The sequence below is a fragment of the Scyliorhinus canicula genome, chromosome 2, assembly GCF_902713615.1.
Source record: "Scyliorhinus canicula chromosome 2, sScyCan1.1, whole genome shotgun sequence".
Lineage (NCBI taxonomy): Eukaryota > Metazoa > Chordata > Chondrichthyes > Carcharhiniformes > Scyliorhinidae > Scyliorhinus > Scyliorhinus canicula.
Window position 1 is genome coordinate 187,782,522 of NC_052147.1, and position 17,454 is coordinate 187,799,975.

Consider the following 17,454-nt stretch of genomic DNA (forward strand, 5'->3'; position numbering starts at 1 on the left):
GTAGTTCTGGCTGGTCCGACACCCCAAAGACTGCCACTCTTGGGCACAGCTTCACCTTCACCCTCACAATCTTGGACATCGCCTCGAAGAAGGCTGTCCAGAACCCGACAAGTTGGAGGCAGGCCCAGAACATATGGGAATGGTTGGCCAAGCCTCCCTAACACCATTCACATTTATACTCCGGGCAGAACCTGTTAATTCGGGTTTTGATTAGGTGTACTCTGTGCACCACTTTAAACTGCATGAGGCTTAGCCTTGCACAGGAGCAGGAGGAGTTGGCCCTACGTACTGCTTTGCTCCAGAGTCCCCACCCTACTTCCAGAAATGAGACCTCTTAAAATTGAATAGCTAGGATGCCACTCGAGTAGTCTTGCTCCATCTAATGGTGGTCTCGCCCTTTCTAAAAGTCATCCGAAATGTCCGCACATACGGTCTGCATCCAGTAGTTTCTCCAGCAATGCGTCTCTCGGGGCCCAAGGGTATCTCGTCATCTCCTTGCAGAGAAAGTTTTTGATTTGTAAATGTCGGAAGTCCTTTCCATTCGGTAGCTCCAGTCTCTCCATTAGCTCGTCTAGGGTTGCGAGTCTGTCTTCCATGTAAAAGTCCCTCCCCCCATCCTGTCTCCACTCTTAAAAGTGACGTCTAGCATGGCTGATGGGAATATGTGGTTACTGCAGATGGGGGCCATGGTGAACATCTCGGTTGAGCCAGTTAGGACTGAGTTTAGGAGGAACTTCTTCACCCAAAGGGTTGTGAATCTATGGAATTTCTTGCCCAGTGAAGCAGTTGAGGCTCCTTCATTACATGTTTTTAAGGTAAAGATAGATAGTTTTTTGAAGAATAAAGGGATTAAGGGTTATGGTGTTCGGGCTGGAAAGTGGAGCTGAGTCCACAAAAGATCAGCCATGATCTAATTGAATGGCGGAGCAGGCTCGAGGGGCCAGATGGCCTACTCCTGCTCCTAGTTCTTATGTTCTTATGTTCATCTGGTTCCATCTTTTCAAAGCGGCTACCACCACTGAGCTAGACATATATTTTGTCAGCGAGAATGGGAGCGCTCCCGTGGCGAGGGCTCGGAGGTGATTCCCTACAGGAGGACTTCTCCAGCCTCACCCATTTCATGCTCGGTTCCCTTATCAACCCCCTCATTCTCTTGGCTGTGTCTGCCCAGTGGTAGTATTGCAAGTTCGAGGGGGCCAGGCCGCACATGTTTCTTCACCTCTGCAGTGTAGTCTTGGGGATTCTTAGATTCTTCGCCCCGCACCCCAACACAAACGGCATAATCATTATGTCAATTCTTTGGAAAAAGGCCTTGGGGATGAAGATCGATATGGATCTAAACAGGAAAAGGAACCTTGGCAGTATGTTCATCTTGATCATCTGCACCCTCCCTGCCAGGGAGAACGGGACTGCATCCCATCTCTGTAGGTCCTTTTTAACGCCCGCCGCCAGACTGGTCAGATTCCATTTATGAATCAGTGTCAATCGTGGGCTATCTGAATCCCCAGGTAGCGGAAGTTGTATTGGGCTAGTTTGAATGGTAGACACTTCAGCTCCGTCCCTCCCCTGTTTGGGTTCACTGGGAATACCTCACTCTTGCGCAGGTTGAGTTTGTAGCCCGAGAAGGCCACAAACTCTTCCAGCAGCCTCATTATCTCCTTCCAGCCGTTCCGTGGGTCCGAGCTGCATAAAGTGGCAAACAATGATGAGACAGAGTATAGGAATGAGATAGAGAATCTGGTGAACTGGTGCTATGACAATAATCTCTCCCTCAATGTCAACAAAACGAAGGAGATTATCATCGACTTCAGGAAGCATAGTAGAGAACATGCCCCTGTCTACATCAATGGGAATGAAGTAGAAAGGGTCGAGAGTTTCAAGTTTTTAGTTGTACCATAGCCACCTGGGTTGGCCACTTCACGACTTTAAAATGGAGATCCGCTAAGAATGCAGGGAGAAATGGCCAAACGCAGGAAAACAAGCAGGTGAAAAATCTCCTGTATATTAGAATTTGCAGAAACCCAGACAGCACTGAAACTAACAACCATCTACATATTGATGAGCGATCCCCGGGAACAATTGGAAAAATTTAAGATAATCGAGGCCAAGCCAGACTCCTCGGTGCCAGCGGGAGCCAAGACAAAGGAAGGCCAACAGACACTTAGGAACCACCCAGCGATCAGGGAACAGCCACAGTATTGGGGAAATCAAATCAATTGATTGGAACATGTTCCAAAGCTAAGTATTGGCCTTTTAGTGTTAGAAATAGTTTAGTGAGTAGTATTTTATGCATGAGTAGCGATTGACTGTGTATATAATAAATGTGTTTTGATTTGAACCTTACTAACTGGTGTATTGATCAGCACTTGAACTTGAACCTCGTGGTGGTATCATAAAGATACCTGGTGACTCTAGAGCAAGGTGATTAAACAGAGCAAATTAAGTGTAAAGCACACTTAACACAACGAGCAACATTTAGTGACGAACTCTGACGGGACTCGACTTAGAAGTGCCCCCCCCCCCCCCCCCCAACTCCGAGAGAACCCATAAATTTGAATTAGAATCCAATTGGGAACAGAAATAACCACAAGTGTTCAAGCAGTTCTGGTCAATCCTCATAATTCGGAAGTGGGTTAATGCATGCGTATTAACAGGGTTATAAGGTAAAACCGATAGATTTTGTTGCGAAAAACTGTCGGGTGTTTGTATTCCGGAAAATAGCGAAAGCCGTACCAGTGTTCACAGCACCGCCTTAGTACCCCTCATTCCAAATTTAAAAGAGAGCATTCAGATAGGAAAAAATGGCAATGAAGGTAATGGAACGCCTCATGAACCCTCAAGAATTCGTGGTCGCAGCGACCAGCAGAGTAGGTCAGTGTCCCATTTGGGAAGTCGAGATTAGAAGGTACCTCAAAGGGAAGGGATGGCCCCTTTGAAGTGACTTTTCTTCAAATGAGGAAACAGGTCCCGGGAGTATAGGACATACTTGGTGGGAGAACCTGAGCAAAATCCATAAGAAGAGCTTAGGGAAAGCTCGCAAGCCAATGGCAATTGTGTCCTGTCACAGAGGAGGTCGTTTGGAAGCTCCGCAAAGAGATAGAAGAGAGACATCGAATGAGTAAAGTCGATGTTAGTGAGATCGAGAAAGAGAATATAGAATTGAGAAGGAAGTTAGCAGCAAAGGACGGAGAGGTGGATGATGCCAAGAGGCCACGCCAGTCTTATCTAGTGCACCTGAGCAGCTTCCAAACCCAATACGATAAGGCCTATCAGGACACACAATGTGCAGTCCTGGTAAGAGAAGAGATAGAGAAACAGGTAGAGGCATTGCAAAAGCAGTGCAGCGATCTAAAAGCAGAGTTAAGAGCACTCCATGCTGCCACCACGGAGCAGAGACAAAGCTCAGTGGATCATGCAAAATGCCGGAAGCAGATTGCAGAACTGCAGTCTTTGCTTTCAGTTCAAAATGGGTTTCAAAGCACCTTTGGATCCCAGTTAGATGAAGAAGACGGCCCTGATTGGCAAGAACTAAATGAGACAGCGCATAGATATGTACAGGGAACATGTGCGCAAGGAAAGCCCCAAAAAAGAAAAGCACCCCAACCCCCCACAGAGCAGATAGATCAGGCACCCATGAATCCAGTGACCACCCACCGCACAGCCACATCAGACGGAGACGCGGAATTTCTTTACGCGACCCCCTTGACCGTGACCCAATTACAAAGCGAGGGTCCCTACACTGAGCCTAGGGACCCTCACTTTTTCGGATTTATATAAATGATTTAAAAGTGGGTGTTGAGGGCAAAATCTCTAAATTTGCAGATGATACTAAGCTAGGGAGAATAAACAAATGGACTTTAACCTGCTATCCACCAGGAAGGCAGTGCACTAACTCCCCCAGAAAGTAGAACACCACTTTCAACTCGTTTCCAGTCTGAGAAATGCCCATCTGTACCGATTCTCTGTTTACTATCTCTTAGTCAACTTCTATTCCATGCTGCCAAGGACCCATCATTCCCAAACATTTTAAATTTGTTAATCAACCTGCCATGTGGTATTGTATCAAATGCTTTCTGAAAGTCCAAATATACAACACCCATGGCACTACCTTCACTGCCTGTCTCACCTCATCAAAGAACTCAATTAAATTTGTCAAACATGACCTGCCCTTGACAAAGCAATATTGACTGTCCAGTATTAACTTACTTTTCTCTGAAGAAGTGTCGTACAGACTCTCAGGTGGTAGTGTCAATCTGATGCCCCATTCAGAATTGAGGTGCCTTCTTAATGGTACTTTGGAGCTCCGGTCCTCCCTCTCCACTGGCCTAATCCCCAACGCCGCGATCTTCCTGCTCCTGCCCCCCTCCCCAGGGCATCCCCTATCGACCTGCTCCCAGGACTTACCTTGAGGACGGTCTCAAGGCTTAGTTCCAGGCAGAGCGCTGCAGTACTTCTTATGACCATTGCAGCGCTGTGGCTGGATGTGTTAGAGATTTCATTCCGAAGACAGACAGAAGTCCTGCCCACTGCCAATCATTGCTCATGTGAGCGTTAATTGGCAGTGGGCTTCCGAGAGTCGTCGATAGCACATAAAATGCTAGCCCATGAGAAAGTCACACTTCACTTATATGAAAGTGGAAAAGGTCATTCATACATGTGCACATTGGTCATGGGTCAGAAATTTCTAAATAAAAGGTACAAAACAGTTAATGAATTAAAATCAAATTTGGCCAAAATGAAAAGTATATTCTGTTCCTACCGTTGTAAAGTCAATGCTGAAACCTCCCTGACAAAATCCTTGGCCATCAGCCCCAGTTCTGACTTAAAAAAGAGAAAAACAAGGCAGAAGTTATTGTTGAGATAATGGTTTTAAAATTATTTCCACAGTACTTATATTGTTAGTTTTGCTTTGAGAGTGCAGGGTAACATGAACAGGAAGATTTGTCCTTCTAGGTACGTTTGAGTCATGTAGGAAGATAAAATGTTGAAAATTTCAAATTCGACTCCAAGCCACCTTGAATCTTCCCATTTCCAGTCCTAACCAAAACAGGATGAGGGGCAGTTGACCGATCAATGCTTGGGAGGTGAGTCAGTCAACAAAAACTTGACCTGATGCCTGCTTTCATTTTAACAATGTTTTTATTTTTAGCACTCCAGCCAGTTTCCTGGGTAAAAGGAGACGAAAAAGGCTGGATTTGTAACTAAGTTGCTTTACAGCATTGTTTGTGAGCCATGAAGGGCTATGTTTCTTTCAGCCCCAGCAAGCTAACCCTTTAAACTGCACCTGGCCTGATCGCCTCGTGTCCTCCACAATTCTTGTGATGTCTCAAATTCTCCCCCTGCCATAATTAACCTTTGCATGTCTGACTGGAAGGACCATGTCAATGTCAATCCTTCACCCATTCTGCCACATCCAAGAGAATGCCTCAGTGGAGACATCAGAGAATCTAGACTGACACTCCAGAATGATACAGAGGGAGCGCTGCACTGTCAGGAATGCAATCTTTAAGATGAGATGTTAAACAAAGGTCCCGTTTGCTTTAGGTAGGCTCAAACAATCCCATTGCACTATTTCAAACAGCTGGAGAGTTATCCACATTGTCCTGGCCAACATTCCTCAATCAACATCATTGAAACTAATTATCTTGTCATTGATGCTAGAGTTTGCTATAAGCAAATTGGCTGTCGTGTTTTCCATATTGAGGCAGCAGCTGTACTTCGAAAAGGACTGCATTTCTATAAACACCTTGGGATATAATCTGCGGGATTCTCCATCGATGGGATCCTCCGCTTCACCGGCAGCCCGCGGGTTTCCCGATGGCAAGGGGGTGGCCACAATGTGAAACCCCATTGGCCAGCTGCGGGAACGGAGAATACCGCTACCAGCTGGATTGCGCCACGCTGGAAAACGGGGCTGGCGGAACGGAGATTCCTGATCAATGCATTTGTAAAAACCTCGAAATGTGAGTCTTTATTTTAAGTAGTGAAGCAAAGTTCCTTTGCTCAACTACAATCTGACAAATCAAAGCAGAGGCTCAGTTGTTTGCCAATCAGAAAGGGATATTCATGGCCCTCTCTGCAGTTAAGGACTGACAAATATAATTTATTGAAGAAAAAGAGGAATTTGGATGCTGCACGACCTCCATGAGTGGATATTCCTACTGTACTCTAAAAAAAGTACATTTTGAAACACTTCAAATAGGCCCCAATGACATTGGTTAGTATTTAAAAGAAACTGCACCATGTATTCTATCAAATCATTTGTTAAAGACTCAACTTTCACTCATGAAGACTATTGGGGCCTCACGGTAGCATGGTGGTTAGCATCAATGCTTCACAGCTCCAGGGTCCCAGGTTCGATTCCCGGCTGGGTCACTGTCTGTGTGGAGTCTGCACGTCCTCCCTGTGTGTGCGTGGGTTTCCTCCGGGTGCTCCGGTTTCCTCCCACAGTCCAAAGATGTGCGGGTTAGGTGGATTGGCCATGCTAAATTGCCCGTAGTGTAAGGTTAATGGGGGGATTGTTGGGTTACGGGTATACGGGTTACGTGGGTTCAAGTAGGGTGATCATTGCTCGGCACAACATCGAGGGCCGAAGGGCCTGTTCTGTGCTGTACTGTTCTATGTTCTATGTTCTATTCACATGGGGATCAGATGAGATAACTACTCCTACATGGGAATGAAAGCAGCGAATTTGACCCTTAATGACCAGAGATTGCAATGATGGGTGAACATTTTTATCTTGAAACCATCACAACATTATGAAATATTAATTGCAAATAATTCTTTGTAATTTTGGCAGGCTACTTGTTTTTCTGTGGAATTTGTTGGTGATATTTTTAAAGCAAATGTTGATTTCATTACCAAGAATGATCTGGCTCATAATTAACCGTCAAGCTCCCAAGTAAAAGCAATCAGAATGCAGACAGTTATCAATCCAAGTTAATGATTACTTCTATGTTGGTAGTAATTTAACTGCCTTGCACAGCTACAACTATCCAAACCAGTTCCAAAATGAAGGCACAAGATAGATAAAGATGAAGTTCCCCTTTTTGGCCCATCCTATCCTATTCATCCAACAAAAATAGTTTCCTCTCTACATCACATACTTCAGCTGTTTGATTATAGGATTCCATAGCTATTGCTTTCACTGTCTAATTCAGGACTTCCATCTATGTGTTAATCATTTTGTGAAGAAGAATTTCTATTAGTCCTAAAGCTACTTTTCATGAGTTTGAAACTGTGGGCCCTTACAGACATTCTTCTTTGCTCTTCCCAGGCCAAATGGCAAAAAAGCAGACAAAGCACGTGCTTAAATCTGTTTCTATGGTTAGTTTTTCCTGGAAAAGGTCGCTAGCCTGTCGCCAAAGGTTATAGTTTGGTAGGTGTCACTCTGCATCAAGCATGGCTCACCAGAAGACTCTCTTCTTCTTACCACCTGCCATAGGATTTATAAACAACCTGTTTGGCCATGTTTGAATGCACCTTCCATAGCCATCAAATCCTGGAGTGGGAATCAAACCCGGAGCTCCTGGCTCAGAGACATGGGACGGAATTCTCAGTTTCTGCAGCTAAGTGCCGACGCCAGCGTAGGATCCATGGTTTTCACGACTGGCAAATCAGCGTGAACCCCTCACCGATTCCGGCACCAGTTAAGGGCTAGCACCGGCACTGCATGAAATGGCCAGACCCGGGCCGCCCATGTGCACGGCTGACGACCTGCACCGGTCGCGCCGTACAACATGGCGCCGGCTGTACGTGACCCCAACCCGCCAAGCGCGACTCCGCAGCCCATCCCCTGGCCACCCCCCACCAGTCCCAGCCCTAGCAGGAGCCCCCCCCCCCCCCCCCCGCCAGCAGCATGGATCCCTGCCGTGTGTGGTGGCGCTGGACACAGTCCGCAGCCATCACGCCAGGTTCAAGCACGGTTGGGACCAAACGTGGCCCACACTGTCGGCAACTCGGTCCATTGAGAGCGGGGGCGGTGGGCCAGCCGATGACGTGCCAACGCCGTTGAAATGCCACATGGCACGCCATGATGATGCCAGTTTGCAGGGGGCGGAGCATGGCAGACCAGCGGCAAACCGGCGCCAGCCCCGATTTCGGCGTGAAAATCCATTCTCCGCCCAACCACCGAACATGATTTTGGCAACAGGCTCCGGAGAATCCAGTCCAGGGACTCTACCCACTGTGCCACAATCAGATTAGCCATGATCGTATTTAATGGCAAAGCATACTTGAAGGAATGAATAGCCTATTTCTGCTCCTAAGAACATAGCATAAGAGAATATAAATTTAAATATGAGGCCTCATCAGGTGAAAAGAGAACTGACTTCCTTGCGATTTTCTATCCATTGACTTTGATGGAAAGATCACAGTCAATGCACGCATGGTTCTTCGATAAGCTGCTGACTGAATGCAAGGCCCTAACAATGCAGTTGATGCAATGGATGCCAGAAAGCTTTACCCCAATCTGATCAAACAAAGTATGTCAATGTTTCATTCCATAGAATCTATAGAAGCATTCCAATGCAGGAGGCCATACAGCAAATTTAGTCTGCACCAACTTTCTGAAAGAGCACCCTACCTAGGCCTACTCCCCGCCCCAGCCTCATAATCCCACCTAACCTGCACATATTTGGACTGTTGTTCATTGTTTCAAAATATAATTCACAAACACCAGAAATAAAGCAATAAAAAGGTTTCTGACCATTCTTCGTATGGTTTTAGAAAGGATCCTTTTGGCAACATTGGCTTTTCAAGCAATTTTCATGTTCATATCATGTTAGAGATCTGCTATTTTATTCTAAAGTAGTATACATAAAGCTCCAGTGAAAAGTCATCCTGTCAAACTAACCTGTTGTTCGACACGGTGCATACTCCACTATCGTATCCCCATCTGCAAGGAAACAAGTACCCACTGGTTCACGTTCTTGAGTTCCTAATGTTCTCCAGTGATAACGGGGAGCACAAGCCTGGACACAGAAATAAAAGTGTAAGCAAGGACACCTCTGCTCCTAATTGTCAGCCAGCTTTTAGCAACTTCTGAGTATGTGGGCAATTTGAATAACCAACAGTAAGCTTTTCATGTGTTTGAATAAATATTGTTTATTCATAGGCTCACCCCAAAAATCTAGCACTGCATCACTCATTCATCCAGTCACACACTCAAGGAAAATGCATTTAAAGAGAATAATGGGGCGGCATGGCGGCGAAGTGGTTAGCACTGCTGCTTCACGGCACCGAGGACCCGGGTTCGATCCCGGCCCCAGGTCACTGGCCGTGTGGAGTTTGCATATTCTCCCCATGCCTGAGTGGGTCTCAACCCAAAGATGTGCAGAGTAGATGAATCGGCAACACTAAATTGCCCCTTAATTGGGAAAAAAAAAGAATTGGGTACTCTTAAAAAAAAAATTTTTTTTTAAGAGAATAGTGCACTATTACAAGTTATAAACAAAAGGAAATGTTCACAATTCACAAGATTAGTTTGTCTTGGAAAACTCATGTTATAGTCCTGAGAAGACATTTTCCATACTGAAGTGTAGTTTAGGAGGGAAAGCCAAAGTCATACACCAAAGACACTACAGGGATACTCTCAAAAAAATGGACATTCTGCAGGTCACAAAACTTGTAGTCTCGTTGCCAAGAGGTTGTTTTGCTTTATTGGTTAACTTGAAAAGGAACAGGCTCAAAGACCTTACGATGTTACAGTCTCCTGCTCTTAAGACATAGACTTTCCTCCCCTTTATGCTGCTATAGCTTTTCTCTGCTGTCAGCACTTAAAGATTAAATAGGGAAACCAACAGGGCTGTCCCATGGTTTCTCACAGTTCCTTTACGAAATATGGGGCAGGATTCTCCAACCACCCACCGGGTCAGAGAATCCCCGGCAGGCGCCGCAAATCTCGCCCTGCCGCTCCAACACCGGCTGCCGTAATCTCCGGTGTCGGTTTTCGGGCGGGGGTGGGATTTACGCCGCGCCGGTTGGCAGCGCCCCTGCCCAGCAATTCTCCGGGCCCTAATGGGCCGAGCGACCATCGTTTCATGGCCAGTCCTGCCGGCGTGAAATGGACATGGCCCATCACGGCGGGACCTGGCTTGTAGGCCGGCTAGGTAAGTCCTCGGCGGAGGGGGGGCATAGTTCCCTGGCCCGCGATCGGGGCCCACCGATCTGCGGACGGGCCTGTGTCGTGGGGGCACTCTTTCCTTCCGCGCCGGCCCCTGTAGTGCTCCGCCATGGCTGGCGCGGAGAAGAACCCCTCTGCGCATGCACAAGAAACACGCCGGACGGTCTGCGCGTGAGCGGAACTACGCCGGCGGTTCTGCGCACGGGCCAACTCCTGCTGACCCTTCGGTGCCAGTTGGCGCAGTGCCAACCCCTCCAGCGCCGACCTAGCCCCCTGAAGTGCGGAGGATTCTGCACCTTCCGGTCGGCCCAACGGAGGAGTGGCTCGCGGCACTCTTAGCACCGGCGTCGGGCCATCTGGCCAGTTGCAGGAGAATCCTGCCCATGGTGTTGGGCTTAAATGAATTCGCCACAACCTGCATTATTGTTTGAAGACACCTTGGGATGGGAGAGTTGAGACAATCACAATCTGTGTCTCAGAACAAACCATTAAAGTCAAGAAATGTCTTTTGAAAGGTGTCAATGAGTTGGGTAATGACACTTCTCAGTTTGGAACGCAATCCTGGGATGACAGGATTGTCGTCTGAGTAGGTATTGTGCCGACTGGGTCTTTGAGTGGCGATCTCATTGAAACATGCAACATTCTGGCAGGTCTGGGCAGACTGGATGAAGGGATAATGTTTCTTCTGGCTGGGAAGATCTAGAACAAGGGATTAGAGTCTCAGAATATGGGGTCAGCCATTTAGGGCTCAGATAAGGAGAAACTTCTTCACTCAGAGGATGGTGAGCCTGTGGAATTCTCTACCACAGAAGGCTGTGGAAGCCATCGCTAAATATATTTATAATAATTTTTTAATGTCACAAATACGCTTACATTAATGCAATGACGTTACTGTGAAAGGTCGCTAGACGCCACATTCCGCCGCCTGTTTGGGTACACAGAGGGAAAATTCAGAATGTGCAATTCATCTAACAAGCATGTCTTTGGAGTGTGGGAGGAAACCAGAGCATCCGGAGGAAACCCACGCAGAGGGAGAACGTGCAGACTCCGCATAGAGTGACCCAAGCCGGGAATCGAACCAGAGACCCTAGTGCTGTAAAGCCATAGTGCTAACCACTATGCTACTGTGCTGCCTACATTAAGAAGGAAATATTTAAAATTTCTAGATTCTCAAGGGGTATGGGGAGAGAGTGGGAGTATGGCGTTGAAATAGAGGAACAACCATGATCAGATTGAATAGTGAAGCAGGCAAAAAGGGCAGAATGACCTGCTTCTGCTCCTGTTTTCTATGTTTCTATGTATCCTTTGTTCTTTCAAGACAGTGTGGCAGTTTTGAATCCACAGACCAAGTCAGATGATCTTTGGTGGCTCTCTTTTCTAGTTTCTGGTTTTTCAATTTTTAAAAGAAAGTCAGTTTCAGAAGATTCCACAATGAGTATACTTTAACTTTTCAAGTTTGGAACATCATGACCTGCCTTACTAGGGATGACAGGCACAAGCAAATATGCAAGGTTTGAAGGCAGAGAATGATAGCAAGGCAAGATGGATATGGACAGTTATTTCAGAGTTCGAAGTGTCATGCGTGAAACATTTATCAGTCTTCATTTGGCGAGTGTGCAAGCAGCAATCCAATCTGAAGATTAGACAGTCCAGGCTGGGTCAAAGGACTGAAGAAGGTTTGCGATGCTGGGAGTGATGGTGTACTTGGATTTTGAAGTGAAGAACTTGAAACTGATTTCCTGGGATACAGAGAGCCAGCACTGCATAATGGAGATGGAATAATGAGGACATAGGGATTTGTGTGCGAGACTGAAGATGGTCGAAATTAGCTGAATTTTGTTCAAGGTGAGATTTTAGAAATTGATTCTCACTGTAATGGTAATATTTTCAGCAGCAAAGTGCTGTAGTGGTGAATAGCAATACAATATCATAGATTATCATAGAATTTACAGTGCAGAAGGAGGCCATTCGGCCCATCGAGTCTGCACCGGCTCTTGGAAAGAGCACCCTACCCAAGATCAACACCTCCACCCTATTCCCATAACCCAGTAATCCCACCCAACACCAAGGGCATTTTTGGACACTATGGGCAATATATCATGGCCAATCCACCTAACCGGCAGATCTTTGGACTGTGGGAGGAAACCGGAGCACCCGGAGGATACCCACGCACACACGGGGAGGATGTGCAGGCTCCGCACAGACAGTGACCCAAGCTGGAATCGAACCTGGGACCCTGGAGCTGTGAAGCAATTGTGCTATCCACAATGCTACCGTGCTGCCCCCCACCCCCGATTTCGTCGCTAATATGAAGTGTGCGATGTTGGAAGCCTACCTTTGTATTTACATTTTAATACATTAAATTCATATCCCAACATCAAAAGCAAATATCAAGGTGTGTGTGATGGCCTTAGGGGTTTTTGCTATTGTGCATGGACCTGCCTTCACTGGAAGTTGTCCCTGAATATCAAAATTACTTTGATTAATTTAGAAAATCACAAAGGGGGAGAACTCCGTGCCATTCCTCATTTTCTTCATTCTGCTGCAATAAAGCATTAATCAAGCCAACATAAAAGAGATCCCAGCATACTTCTCTGATTGCAAAGAGAGATCATCAGAGAGAGGGGAAATAAGTACACTGTCTGCCGAATGTTAGTTACTGTACACAGTCGGTATAGTGTGTGAACAACTTGTCAAGTTTCTTTCCCAGTTGCAAAATGGGTGTGGTAAGAGTTTCTGTGGCTCAGGGCTAGCAAATTCAGAGATAATAATTTAAGTATCCCAAAGGCAATCTGAATTTAATTACTCTGGTAACCTGTGGGGTAATACTAGAAAAATAAGTACGAGAGGTGCTGAATTGAACCTTAATATTCTCTTTGGTGGTGTGGCCAGGTATACTACTATAGAACAAGTCCAATAATCAAGAAAAAGAATGGACCAATCAGCAATGACTGTTGGAAGACTGTTGTAAATCTTGGCTAAATCAATCCTGCAAAGTTCTCGTCAAAACTCAGAGGACTGGTACCCCAGCTGGGAAAGCTCATCAGAGAGTCAACGGGCTGGATTCACCGTTTTGGAGGCTAAGTGCTGAAGCCAGGGTGGAAACTGTGGGAGGTTAGCAGTCATGCTGAGTAAAACTCCCGGCTCCCACAATACAAACGGCTGGAGATTGGCTGGGTCCGTGGCCGCGCATGGCGCTGACCTGCAGTGGTCAGCCATATAACATGGCCCTGCCATGTGCGGACCCGACACACCATCCGCAGCCCCATAGGCCACCCCATGGCCACCCCCCACCAGCCCTCATGAAATGAAATGAAAATCGCTTATTGTCACGAGTAGGCTTCAAATGAAGTTACTGTGAAAAACCCCTAGTCGCCACATTCCGGCGCCTGTTCGGGGAGGCTGTTACGGGAATAGAACCGTGCTGCTGGCTTGCCTTGGTCTGCTTTCAAAGCCAGCGATTAGCCCAGTGAGCTAAACAGCCCCTGGTAGCTCCTCTGGCGAGCAGCATGTCTGCAGCCGCCATGCTGCTTAGGGCAGCATGGTAGCATTGTGGATAGCACAATCGCTTCACAGCTCCAAGGTCCCAGGTTCGATTCCGGCTTGGGTCACTGTCTGTGCGGAGTCTGCACATCCTCCCCGTGTGTGCGTGGGTTTCCGCCGGGTGCTCCGGTTTCCTCCCACAGTCCAAAGATGTGCAGGTTAGGCGGATTGGCCATGATATATTGCCCTTAGTGTCCAAAATTGCCCTTAGTGTTGGGTGGGGTTACTGGGTTATGGGGATAGGGTGGGAGTGTTAACCTTGGGTAGGGTGCTCTTTCCAGGAGCCGGTGCAGACTCGATGGGCCGAATGGCCTCCTTCTGCACTGTAAATTCTATGCCGAGTTCCCGACCGCTGAGACCACACATCCCCTGCGCGGTCGGGATCCGGACCATTGGGAGGCTGAGCATCAGGGAGGGCCTTCAGGTGACCCGCCAATGGCGTTCTAACGGCGTTCACCACGTGATACACCACGCGACACGATGAGGCCATTTCAGGGGGGGGCAGAGGATAGAAAACCGGCGTCAAACCGGTGCCGCCCCCGATTTCGGCGTCGGAAGGGATTGTCCGTCCAATCGTCGATTACGATATCGACGTCGGTAACGGTGAAATCTGCCCAACATCTACCAGCTAACATCACCAAACTCCTGTGTGCTCCTGGATAGTGACAGACGAGCTTTCCCTCTCCAGGGCTGCTGTTCCAAATTGTCCCAAAAGCACTCCTGCAGGAAGTCTGAGAGGGCTGAGCATCAACACGCTCTGGCAAATTGAGGAACTCACCAAAATACTTTTGCACAGACTCAAAACCATTTCCAGTCATTTTACAATAGAAAGAGTTGGGAAAAAAATTATCTTATCTGCATGTTTGGTATATTGCCTTTTAAATAATGCTACTGCAGGGTAAAACAAAGAAGCTGACACTACATTTGTTGACCAAATTTGGTAGCCTGGCATCATATCAGTCAATTGCCTGTGTGGTATCAAGATAATGTCTATTCAAGGTTTTTCATGCAATGGACAGGCTTGCATGCACACTGGTGTGGGCCATGCAAGCAGTTGGCAGATAGAGTGTCACACAACCTCCATTGCATTGCTGTGCAAGGCAATTTTATGCCCTTTGTCTTCACAAGGATTGTCACTTGCTATTGTGTAATTTCTATCGTCAGCAGATACCTGAATCGCAGAAAACTAGCATGCAGGTACAACAGGTAATAAGGAAGGCAAATGGAATGTTGACTTCATAGATAGAGTATAAAAGTAGGGGTGTTGCTGCAACTGTACAAGGCATTGGTGAGACTGTACCTTGTGTACTGTGTACAGTTTTCGCCCACTTATATAAGGGATGTAGTTGCATTAGAGGCAGTTCAGAGGAGGTTCACTGGATTGATTCCAGAGATGAGGGTCGGGATTCTCCAAATTCCTGGCTAAGTGTTGACGCCGGCGTGAACACCAGTGTGTTTCACGCCGGCGTCAACAGGCCTCTTTTCCCAGCGATTCAGTGGCCCACAGAGGGCCAGCACGGCGCCGGAGTGCTCCACGGAGCTCTGGCCCGATACACAGCCCTGCACTGCCGGCGCGGGTCCGTGTATGCGCGTGGCAGCGGCCGTTTCCCATGTTAGCGCATGCGTATGGTGGCCGTTTCCACACCAGCGCCGCGCAACATGGCGTAGCAACACAGCGGGTGCACGCAGAAGAAGGTAGCCCCCACCCCGATCGGAAGCGCCCGCCGATTAGTAGCCCCCGATCGCAGGCCTGGCATCATGGTGAGTTCAAGTAAATTATTCCCTGTGGTGATTGCATTCTATTATCTTGACAAATACCTGCAAAGGATGGGAATACCTGCTACGGACCCCAGAAGTGTAGAAGATTTTAGTTCAGACGGGCAGCATGGTTGGCACAGGCTTGGAGGGCCGAAGGGTCTGTTCCTGTGCTGTACTTGTCTTTGTTCCTTATATTAACAGCACATCCTGTCATCGATCCAATAATGGAAAGATTGCTCAGCTATGTCCCAATAAAAAAAAACCCAGGATAAATCACCCCATTGCGCCCCTCCCAAGCATTTCCAAGGTAAATGAGTCATCAATAATTCCATCAAGTGACACCTTCTCACTACTGTTCAGTTTCAGTCCTGACAGATCCACTTAGATTCCAGTCTTGAACCAGAAACGGAAATAAGGATACGATAGCTGCCAAAAGTCTCATGGCATTGTTTGATCAAATATCACATTTAGACAAACCTAGTTCAAAGGGAGAGTCGTCAGGGATTAAATCTTGCTTGACACAAAAAAAAGTGATCGTTACTGCCAGAAATCAATTATTGCAGCCCCTGGACATTGTTTAAGGAGTTTCTTCAGGAAACATCCTCATCCTCAACTTAGATTCTAAAGTTCCATGATGATCTTCCCTCCATCACAGGATCAGGAATGGACCTGTTACCTGATGATACGATTGCTTCCATTCTATTCACAACTCCTTCAATAATGTAACAGCCCACGTCAGCCTACAGCAGAGCCTGGACAAAATCCAAGCTAGTGGCAAGTAATATTCACACCACCTAAGAACCATCTCCATCAAGAAATAGCCCAATAACTGCCTGATAAGTTTTAGTGGCACCATTGATGCTCGAATTCCCCATCCCACCTCACCCCAATTGTGGGTTACCTACTGCCAGAAACAACAGGATTAGCCATATCAAGAGCATTATTACAAGGGAAAGACAGAAGTCATAAGTTCTACAATATTTCAACAACTGACCCAGCCATTAACCTCCCTTCAAAATCTGTTCACCAAGTTTCAAATAAGCACATTGATGGTGTATTCAACAGCTATCAACAAAGATGGAATTTCTTTACACAAGAGTGTTTTAAATGTGGTATTCTCCTTCACATGGGGAGTGCCTGAAGCAGAAAGAGTAGACTCAACGTATATGCAAGGGAGAAGAGAAAAGGGGAATTAGGACTGAAGCATAGGAAGGAGTAACTAGAATGGTAAGAGGATTGTGTGGAGTTTCAACACTGGCATAAAACAGAATCATCTGATTTTCTGTAGTTCTGTGCCTGGATAGATGCGACCACAAACACATTCAAGTGGCTCAACACCGAAAGACAGAACATGATGATCAATCAGCATCATTACCACTGGACTCATGCACTGTGGTTGCAGTAAGTACTGTCAAAAGGATGCACTTCATTCATCAAATTATCTTCTTTCCTTATGATCTTTATCACTATGGGAACACTATCATCTCCAAGTCACAACTCATTATGGCATGCACAAACATCATTATTCCTTCATAGTCACTGGATCAATGTCCTCAAATTCCTTCCATCATTAGAGCACTATTACAGCAAAAGGTTTCAGCACATCAAGGTAGCAACTCACTCCAAACGGTCAGGGCAACTCGAGATGCTGTGTAAATTTTGCCTTGCCATAATCACCCACTTTCTACACTAAACAAGCATACACGCAGCTTTTCTGCTTAAGGAAGTGGACAGTTGAGTGACGCTGACCCGGGTGACCTGAAGATCAACCCAGGATTCCTGTTGATGATTGCTATCAAGTGACATATGTTGGCAGAGCATATGTGAACAATAAGTAAGAATGGAGTATGCATCTATGCATGGTTGCAAATCTCTCTTCCTTCCTTGCCTACATGGTTAAATATACTACTATTGCAGATTTAGGTCACATAAATAGCATCAGGGGATACCTGGCATCCTCAAAATTGTATCCCAGCAGCAAGGCAAAGCCTTCAAGGACAGGATGGATAGGAGAATGAGAAGTGGAAAAA

At 46.7% G+C, this 17,454-nt stretch overlaps 1 protein-coding gene across 1 annotated transcript in view; it reads right to left on the reverse strand.

The window, feature by feature from the left end:
* Positions 1 to 17,454, reverse strand: part of itgav (integrin, alpha V) — a 200,121-nt gene that overhangs the window by 130,292 nt on the left and 52,375 nt on the right. Inside the window, exons 4-5 of the mRNA XM_038789214.1 lie at positions 8,855 to 8,972; positions 4,760 to 4,821 (exon numbers count right to left, since the gene is read on the reverse strand). Of these exons, the coding sequence (XP_038645142.1) occupies positions 4,760 to 4,821; positions 8,855 to 8,972 (180 nt within the window). The remainder of the gene's footprint in view (positions 1 to 4,759; positions 4,822 to 8,854; positions 8,973 to 17,454) is intronic.